The sequence below is a fragment of the Mandrillus leucophaeus genome, unplaced genomic scaffold (genome assembly GCF_000951045.1).
Source record: "Mandrillus leucophaeus isolate KB7577 unplaced genomic scaffold, Mleu.le_1.0 Scaffold168, whole genome shotgun sequence".
Classification (NCBI taxonomy): Eukaryota; Metazoa; Chordata; class Mammalia; order Primates; family Cercopithecidae; genus Mandrillus; species Mandrillus leucophaeus.
In genome coordinates, this window is record NW_012101676.1 from 377,583 (window position 1) to 387,557 (window position 9,975).

The 9,975-nt window shown below is 41.0% G+C and overlaps 1 protein-coding gene across 1 annotated transcript in view; it reads left to right on the forward strand.

Moving 5' to 3' along the window:
• Positions 1 to 9,957, forward strand: part of XPO4 (exportin 4) — a 115,222-nt gene extending 105,265 nt beyond the window's left edge. The window contains exons 19-23 of the mRNA XM_011976541.1: positions 2,142 to 2,260; positions 3,756 to 3,886; positions 4,755 to 4,872; positions 5,291 to 5,383; positions 8,679 to 9,957. Of these exons, the coding sequence (XP_011831931.1) occupies positions 2,142 to 2,260; positions 3,756 to 3,886; positions 4,755 to 4,872; positions 5,291 to 5,383; positions 8,679 to 8,876 (659 nt within the window). The 3' untranslated portion in view covers positions 8,877 to 9,957. The remainder of the gene's footprint in view (positions 1 to 2,141; positions 2,261 to 3,755; positions 3,887 to 4,754; positions 4,873 to 5,290; positions 5,384 to 8,678) is intronic.
• The last annotated feature ends 18 nt before the right edge of the window (positions 9,958 to 9,975 follow it).

The following is a 9,975-nucleotide window of genomic DNA, read 5'->3' on the forward strand; positions in this document are numbered from 1 at the left end:
TTTTTTTTTTTTTTTTTTTTTTTCTTTTTTTTATTCTTGGGCCATGGTTTTTCCAGTATCTGCCCTGAGCTAGGTACCATCAGCTTCACAGTGTAGAAGGTTTACTGTTTATTTATTTATTTTTTTGCAGTTAACTAGGGGTACCAAGGTGAGATAGTCTGAAAAGCACTGTACAAGTTCACTTTTCCTCAGTGAATTCTTTCTGGTCTGTTTTTAGGCCCAACCTCTCACCCAAGTTTTCTAACTTTCTTCAGGTCATTTCTGCCTAATCCAGGAGTTCTTAACTTTTTCTTTTTTTTCCTTGTTGTTGTTTGAGAGGCAGGGTCTCCCTCTGTCATCCAGGCTAGAGTGTAGTGCCGTGATCATAGCTCTTTGCAGCCTCAGCCTCAGGCTCAAATGATTCTCCCACCTCAGCCTCGCAAAGTGCTGGGATTACAGGTGTGAGCCACTGTGCCCAGCATTCTTAACCTCTTACTAATACAGTATTAGTTGGTTCATGGACTCTTGGAAACCTTCTATAAATTTTCCAGGTGTGTCAGGACCCCAGGCTAAGAACCTTGTACCCAGAGGAATCTGTAACTAAATGTTAAGACCCAGAGATAAAACATGTATATGTTTAGGTGATTTACTGTCATGATTACCCTGTGTATCATAAATCAGCTCATCGTTTCAAATTTTTCATTTCTAGACATAGTATAACCATTTTCTTGGATTCTTATTCTATGCCCCCACTCAGGCCCCATCTCAGACCTATTAACTCTAGAAATCTGTATTTTGACTACATTTCCTAGTTGTTTCTGACATACTACCAGATTTGTCTTATTTTCGGATTCCAGGGGAGAAGTTCAGCATTAGGCTTAACAAGTGGATTTTAAGTAGACACATACCTCTCATTTGATCTTTTTGTTGTTGTTGTTATAAGAAATATGCCCTTAATAGAAAAAAATTGTAAATATAGAGACAGAAAAATCATGCTTACTTTTGGACACCATCCAGAGTCAATTGTACATTCCATTTTAGGAATTTCTTTTTTGGTTATTTTTGTTCAGTTTTCTTTGTGATCATGCTCTAAATACAAGCTTGCTTTTGTTTTGCTTTTACTCCTGGCAAGCTGTGAACTAAATTCAATTTTATATTCTGTCGTTTTGTTTAATGTAGTGTTAACCTTTCCCTTGTCATTAGAATCTGTGATGATATTTTTAATGGTTATGTGGCATTCCACATTTTGGAATTTAACCTGTTCCCTAATATTGGACATCTGGAATATTTACCTTTTTATACTTATAAATGGTGATGCACTGATCATTTCTGTGGACAAGGCTGTCTGAATTTCTGATTATATCCTTAATAGATAGAATGCTCAAAATGGTCTTAATATATTGCTTTTGAGGTTAACCACATTTTATCCTTACCAGCAATGAAATGTTATCATTTTTACGAATTATTTTTAATGTAATGAATCAGAAGTAGTATCTTTTTAACATTTGTATTGCTTGATTAATAGTTGGAATGGACTGTTTTCCTTTAGAGTCAAGACTTTGATAAATGTTTGTTTAGAGATGTTAATTTGTCTGTTTAAGTCTTAGTATTCTCATTAATTTAGATATAAGTCATATGTATTAAGAACGATAACCTTTGTCATATTGGTTGTCCTTTTTTAAATTACTTTCTTTTTTATGTAACATTTTAATTTCTATATTTCCTGCATTCCTTTTAAGCTTAGAAATATTATACACACTTGAAATCAAATGGATATTTCTATAGAAATTGTTTAACTCATATTATGGCTACTATGCCAGTAGATTTTATATTTCAAAACATTGATTAAGCATTAGTTTTATTTCTAGACTGTCCCTTGCTCTTAACCTCCCCAATACTTCCGTATCAAGTACTCATATCCCCTAATAAAACTCAAAAGGATGACACAGGGCTGGGGTCTCAGATCCTTTTTTTCACCCCTGGGTGTGCTGTCCCCTGCATCTGCTCGCCAGAGACTGGGCAGGATGAGATCAGATTCTCTATTATTCACTCATTGATTTATTTAGCCTCTAGGGGTGAGTTTATTTTCATAAAGGTAGAATACATACTTGGAAGATTTATCGATGTTACCACCATAAGCCTGCATCCTTTTATTTTAATAGATGAAGTGTTTAGAGGACATGAGCCAGGTCAAGCAGCAAACAGATCTGTGTCAGCAGCGGATGTTGTGTTGTACGGAGTAAACCTAATTCTGCCCTTGATGTCACAGGATCTCTTGAAGGTAATCAATGAAATTGAATGTCAACATACAACTATATGTAATTGAAGTTCAAAGATACTTTAGACGAGAGTATGTCTGTGATTTAATTAAGCAGTTGTATCTGTTCAATGCACACGAAGATGCAGTTTTTGCATTTTCATTAATGGGTACTTGTGCGTGCTGCTCAGTAACATGGGCCCTTACTCAGTCTCTGTTTCTGCCCCAGAGTCCTGCAGGCACCCACACATTAGTGACTCATTTTGTCAGGGAGTGCCACAGAAAGAAGCCTGTGCTTTTAGAAACGACATTCTGTTAGCAGTTTTGATTACCTCATAATTTGTCACTAAGGGAATAAAGTAAGTTAAAAGTTTCAGTGTTTTCCTCTGATACTTTCTGAACATCATTCTCAGGTTAAAGGATTGAGCAAAGGAAGGCATTTTCCAAGGGGCACCATGTAAAAATGGGATGGTAAGCATCCAAGACTGATGCTGTTTTAAAGTTTTTGCATGTTCTGACTACGTTATGCCTTGGTTTTGCCAGTTAATATTGAGGGTGTGGTGGTGGTGGGGCACCATTTTTCTACCATCCATAAGTACCCTAGAGGGAGGTCTCTTGTCATGAGTTCTCATAGCAGGATAAGGGTGGGGATGAGGACACGGGTGGAAAGGAAAGGAGGACTTTGTGTATGTGCCTGTGTGCGTGCACACACACACGAGATAAAGACAAGGGAGGAGAGTAGGAGGAAGTAAGAGAGTAGAGGCTGAGAAGTGTCCGGAAGGTGAGTACGTACCAGAAGAATGGGTCCTGTCAGTTGCCAGCACAGCAGGGTCGAACCGTGTGCTTCCCTCCTCGAGAACGTCTCCGACTCTCGGAAACAACGCTGATGATCCATGGTATTCACGCGGCGGCCAGCCAGCAGGATGAGGAAGTTTAGTCAACTCTTCATATTGATTTGCATGTAGGGTTTGTTTAAACAAGCCAGTAAACATTTAAGTGTGTATTTTTCTTAAGTGTGGTTAAACCATATTACCTACTTTTACCTCAGTTCTCTAGGGTAGTACAACTGGAAGAATGTGTTTGGAAGCGTGAAGACCGAATACTCTGCTCTGTGCATAGTCTTTACGATTTGTATTAACCTTCTTGAATTTTTTCAACACGCTTGAATGGAAATACATTTACAAAACGGTTTTACTCCCAAGTTGTTTAATAATTTTAAATCTGGCTGCCTTGTTTACTTTTTCAGGGTAAACATAGAGTATCTGAAATTGACCTTAGCTTTTATTAACTACCTAGAAGATCGTTGTTTAGACTATTACTTTGTTTCATAGTAGTTACTAAAATATGCCCTTTATTTGTACCTGTTTTTACATTTAGTTTGGTCTTCATGTTTTCTATATCTTGTACATGTTTTAAAGAAATCATTATATTTAGAAGCTTGTCAGTTACTTTATTGCATTGATGAAAATAAAAATTGGATACTAATGAGCATCCAAATAATTTAATATTTCTTTTTCAGTTTCCAACCCTTTGTAATCAGTACTACAAACTAATCACATTTATTTGTGAGATTTTTCCTGAAAAAATACCACAGCTTCCTGAGGATCTGTTTAAAAGTCTGATGTACTCCCTAGAATTAGGAATGACATCATATCCTTTAAATGAACATCATTGTTACTTGTCACTTGGGGAAAAAGGTCTTCCTTTAAAAAAAAGTGTTTTAAGTTTACATTTTTCGTTTTTCTTTTGTGGTTCAATTTTATTTCTTGAAAAACCCTGGGCCAGGCGCGGTGGCTCACACCTGTAATTCCAGCACTTTGGGAGGCCAAGGCGGGTGGATCACCTGAGATCAGGAGTTCGAGACCAGCCTGGCCAACATAGTGAAACCCCATCTCTACAAAAATACAAAAAATTAGCTGGGCATGGTGGTGTGCGCCTGTAGTCCCAGCCACTCGGGAGGCTGAGGCAGGAGAATTGCTTGAACCTGGGAGGTAGAGGTTGCAGTGAGCCGAGATTGCGTGATTGCACTCCAGGCTGGGCAACAGGAGCGAAACTCTGTCTCAAAAAAAAAAAACCAAAAAACAAAAACCGGTCACTTCTGTAACTGCTTTGTTTCTTTCGTTAGTTTGCCTCGTCCTGTCCTTTCACAGATCTCTGAGGCATTCGGTCCTGGTTCCACAGTTACCCCTTCATCAGGGTCCCATTAGTAATGTTGAGCTGGGTCTCTGGTCGTAGCTGTGATTGTAGAGAATAATACGACTTTTTAATAAGTTGTATGTATCATAAACTGAAACAAGCTATACATCACCAGGCTCAAACCCAGAACCCTTACAGGCGATCTGAAGAACACTGGAAATCTTTCCTTGTATAACTCGGTGAAGATATTGCCCAGGAGTCTGCTTGTGTATCTGTATTCATTTCTAGAAACACTCATCCGTTTAACACTAGCTATAATTTTTTTTATCTTTTATAAATCGAATATATCCAATCGAGTTTGTTCTTTGACCTTCATGATCAGAATGAGTTCGGAGGTTTGCCAGCTCTGCCTGGAGGCCCTGACACCGTTAGCTGAACAGTGTGCAAAAGCACAAGAAACAGATTCACCACTTTTTCTAGCAACACGGCACTTTCTGAAGGTAAGATGTCTGTGGTAGGTCAGAAAATCATCTACTTTCAAAAGTATGGTCGGTACACAGAATTCTGCATTCAAATGAGGAAATGCTTCCATTCTTGCGGGGGTGAGGAAACCATGACTTCCTGTTCACTGTTATTTCCTGGAGATCAACTCTTCATGGACATATTCTCATCCACTATTTTTTGTGTTCTTGAAGATTGATATGGTAAATATTGAGGGAATTTGATATTGTTGATTATTCAGATACCACAGCAAGTTGCAATATCTTTTTTTTTTTTTTAAACATTAAGGAAAATTTCAGATTGATTTAATAAATAGAATAACAACCAACCCTCTCTTTTTCTTTTTTGGACTGGGGAGGGACGGGAGGATATATGATCATCCTGTGTTTTTATTTAGAAGTCTTAATGTAATTTCAGCTGGTTTTTGATATGCTGGTTTTGCAAAAGCACAACACAGAGATGACCACTGCGGCTGGCGAAGCTTTCTACACGTTGGTGTGTTTGCACCAGGTACTGGACATGCCTCTTTTCAGGGGACTCTTCTCATTCTGTTTTGCAAAGAAATTGTTGAGATAGATGGTGGGTCATTAATCCCCCCTTTCTTATAGGATCTGTGACGCAGTGCCTCAGTGCCTCAGTTCTGTTTCAGTGAGGCAATATTTCTTAGCTTCTTTATTAGCTTTCCCATGTCAGTTGGTGTTTATCTGACAGCTGTTTGACAGTTCAAAGCATTTATTTTTTGTCCTCCACCATTATGAACCATCTTTTGTAATGGTCACTGCCCCAAAGCCTGTGCTAGGAATGACGAATACATAATGGGTATGTGAAGAACTCATGGTTTTGTAAGAGAAACAAGATGGCAGACAAGGAAGAGTCTGCCTTCAGACAGTATGGAAGACAGTATTTTATTGCATATTGTAGAAAACAGTATATTATTTCATTTTGTTGATCTTTTAAAGACTCTGAAGCATCACTGATAATGGGGTTAATAGAAGAGTTAGGCTAGCTTCCCTGTCTCCCCGCTTCTGATAGAATAGGTGCCTGTGAAATTTATGAAAAGGACCATATTGAATATTTTGCTGCCTCAGTTTCCCATTTTCCTCTCCCATGCATATATATACACACACATATATACACACACACATATATGTGTATATATATACCTCCCAGCATGGCCAAGAAGCTGTGGCATTTTATTTCCATCTTTAAAAAGGGTTTAGAGGAGGTCTTCCACACTATTTTAAAGACCTCCTTTCTCTAGATTTCCCGTAACATCTGTGCCCCAAGCTGAAGGTGCTCTGGGGCTATATTTCTTGCTCTTTGCCGTAGGCTGCCACTTTCTGCCGGTGGTGCCCCCTCTCAAATTTGTGCCCTTTCTCTGTCATTTGATATACTTGTTGCTTACTAGCAAGGTAGTCTTCTTGTCTGCATATATTTAAACCATTACATTCTGATCCTCTCTCCCTCCTTCTTTTCTTTTTTTCTTTTTTCTTTCTCTCTCTCTTTTTTCTTTTCTTTTATCTCTTTCTTTTTCTTTCCTTTCTTCCTCCCTCCCTCCCTTCCTTCCCTTTCTTTCTCCCGCCCTCCCTCCTTTCCTCCCCCCCGCTTCCACCCTCTGTCCCTTCCTCCCTCCCCTCCCCTCCCCTTCCATTTTAACATATTTGCACACTGTAGAAAAGAGCAGGTTTTAGGAATGGCCAGTATGAAACCTGCCTGGCCCCAGAGGCTCTACTACCTTGCTTTTTTTTTTTTTTTTTTTTTTAAGACACTTTATTACCCAGGCTGGAGTGCGCTGGTGCAATTACTGCTCACTCCAGCCTTGGCCTCCTGGCCTCAAGCGATCCTCCTGCCTCAGCTCCCCAGGTAGCTGGGACTACAGGTGTGCACCACCACACCTGGCATATTTTTTGTAGAGACGGAGTTTCACCATGTTGCCCAGGCTTGTACGGAACTCCTGAACTTAAATAATCCACCCGCCTCGGCCTCCCAAAGTGCCTAGGATTACAGGTGTGAGCCCCACGCCTTGCCACCTCTGCCATTTCTTGTGAGTAGGGAAATGATAGGAGATTATACTTGGTCGCCTGTGAACAGGACTGTCCCTGGGATAGGGCAGTCAGGGGCGCCGCTCTGACTCCATGGTTGGGGATTGGGATGCTGCACCTTACCCTTCTTTTCCAAATGTAATTAACGTTTGGTTTCACCATTTTGGTCTATCATGATAGCCCAAGAAGCCAGTGAAAAATTACAGCATGCCAGGCGCAGTGGCTCATGCCTGTAATTTTTGCACTTTGGGAGACCAAGGTGTGTGGATCGATTGAGGCCGGGAGCTTGAGACCAGCCTGCTTAACATTGCAGAACCCTGTCTCTACTAAAATTACAAAAGTGAGCCAGGCATGGTGGTGCATGCCTGTAGTCCCAGACTCTTGGGAGGCTGAGGTGGGACGATCACTTGAACCCAGGAAGCAGAGGTTGCAATGAGACAGGATCTCACTCTGTTGCCCAGGCTGGAGTGCAGTGGAGCAGTCATGGCTCACTGCAGCCTCAACCTCCTGGGCTCAAGCGATCCTCCCACCTCAGCCTCCCAGGTAGCTGGGACTACAGCTGTGCACCACCACAACTGCCTAAGTTTTAAATGTTTTTTAGAGGTGGGATCTCACTGTGTTGCCCAGGCTGGTCTCAAATTCCTGGGCTCAAACAGTCCTCCCTCCTCAGCCTCCCAAAGTGCTAGCATTAAAGGCCTGAGCCACTATGTCTGGCCAGGCCAGCTTTTTTTTTTTTTGAGACAGAGTCTCACTTTGTCGCCCAGGCTGGAGTGGAGTCGTGCGATGTCTGCTCATTGAGAGCTCCGCCTCCCGGGTTCCTGCCATTCTCCTGCCTCAGCCTCCCGAGTAACTGGGACTACAGGCGCCCACCACCACGCCTGGCTCATTTTTTTTTATTTTTAGTAGAGACGGGGTTTCACCGTGTTAGCCAGGATGGTCTCTATCTCCTGACCTCGTGATCCACCCGCCTGGGCCCCCCAAAGTGCTAGGATTACAGGTGTGAGCCATGGCGCCCGGCCTCCAGGCCAGCATTTTTTGAGAGCTTACCTCTGTCCTGGTTGAATTTCCCTTCAGCCTAAACCTTCTTCCACTTTCCTTTATAAGCTTTTATAATAGACTACTAAAAATAGAAAATTTCCCATATTCCTATATTTACTAAAGTCCTTTCCCTGCCCTTTCTCTAAGAGCTGCTGGGCACAATGCCGGTTTGGAGCTTTCAGAGTGCCCTGCTCCACTTGGAGAAGGAGCTGGAATATATTTCTCCGCCCCCTCCTCCCAAAAGGCTCCTGCCTATCCTGTCTTTGTGCACACTGCTGTCCTCAGAACTGGGTGTACAATATATCCCTATTAACCTCTGGGGAACTACTGCAGACTTAGAGTATGTGTAAAATGCAAAATAAATAGGAATAATGTGCTTTGAAGAGGCAGCACAACAAAGTTATTTGTCACATGGGTCTTGGGGCTACCTTGCCTGGACTCTTGCTTGATCTGGGCCGTATCACTAAACCTCACTGAGTGCTGAAACTTTCAGCTCTGGAATAGGAATAGAAACAGTACCTGTCTGAAAGCTTTGTTGTAAATGATCGATGAATTAATTCGTGTAAAAGGTTTTCAAACAGTAGTACTTAAATGCTGAATTACTCTACATGTTAGCTCTTAAAATGTGCCCCTGCCTTTTGGAACCCCACAGTCCAGTAACTGATATGATCTACTTGTATGATATTCTAAGGAGGATACTTGTGTTTCCTTTGTCTCTTCAATAGGCTGAATATTCTGAACTGGTCGAAACATTACTGTCAAGTCAGCAAGACCCAGTTATTTACCAGAGATTAGCAGATGCCTTCAACAAGCTCACTGCAAGCAGCACTCCTCCCACGCTGGACCGGAAGCAGAAGATGGCCTTCTTAAAGAGTTTAGAAGAATTTATGGCAAATGTCGGTGGTCTCCTTTGTGTAAAATAAACAACGTAACTTCATGCTTTAGATCCTTTCTGCAAAGTGCACTGAATTGCTGAAAGTTGACTTGAGTCTTGTCCTATTCCTCAGTTCATTTGGCCATTTTGGATTTTGGAGAGCCTGAAACTTTGATATGTATGTAATACAGTGAAACAGGAGAGGTCAACTTGGCATCAGCTTCTGCTGTTAAGTGTTAGCCACAATCTGTCATACGTATGTCTTTTAGATTTTGAATGATGATTTAAAATTTTCAAAATGAAATTCCATATATGTGCAAACAGATATGGGCACCACGAAATACATATGCAGTGCCTTTTTCCTTTTAACCTAGGTGGCTAGCCAAAGTTTAGAATTTTTGTCCTTAAATATGAAATGGATATATGCTAGGCAGTGTTTCTCAACATCTCCATAGATCGCCTGCATCACTTGAGGAGCTGGTGAAAAGGTAGATTCTTAGGCCCAGCGCCATCTGTAGACCTTCAGAGTCTTAATGTCTGGTTGCTGGGCCCAGGAGTCTTCATGTTAATAAGCTTCTCCTTCCCGTCACCCCAAAAGTTTTGAATCAATGAAAGAGACATTGAAAGCTCTTCAAAGGTTTTACGCTTTCTAGCTTTTCCTCCCTTTGATGATTGGGTTTATAATTCAGCAGGAAGGGGAGACATCACCAGGGGTTTGTTGGCTGTTTCTTAGCTTGCTTTCCTGCTTGCTTGCTTTTCTTGCTTTCTGTCTCTCTCTCTCTCTTTCTTTTCTCTCTGTCTCTCTTACATCAATCCAGCGTTGCAGGTTTTGTGTAATACAAGTCACTAATCATACTCTGATGCCTGAACTTGAGGAGGAAAATACATGTATATTTTTGTTCTATAAAAATAACCTTAGGAACTGTAGCCATTTCATTGCCTTAATTTTAAGAGGAAAGTACAAAAACAGCTGATTTGTTTTAGTAAGAAACCACGTCTTGATGCTTCAGAGTTGGTTTAGGGTGTTAGCTGCTATGAACCTGTTGCCCCTTTCGATCGTGTATTTATGTAGATTTATCAGTGAAATGAAAGGCTTGTTCCCGTCTAGTCTAACTTTTTGAGTGTGTTTCTATCCAGCCACATAGCCC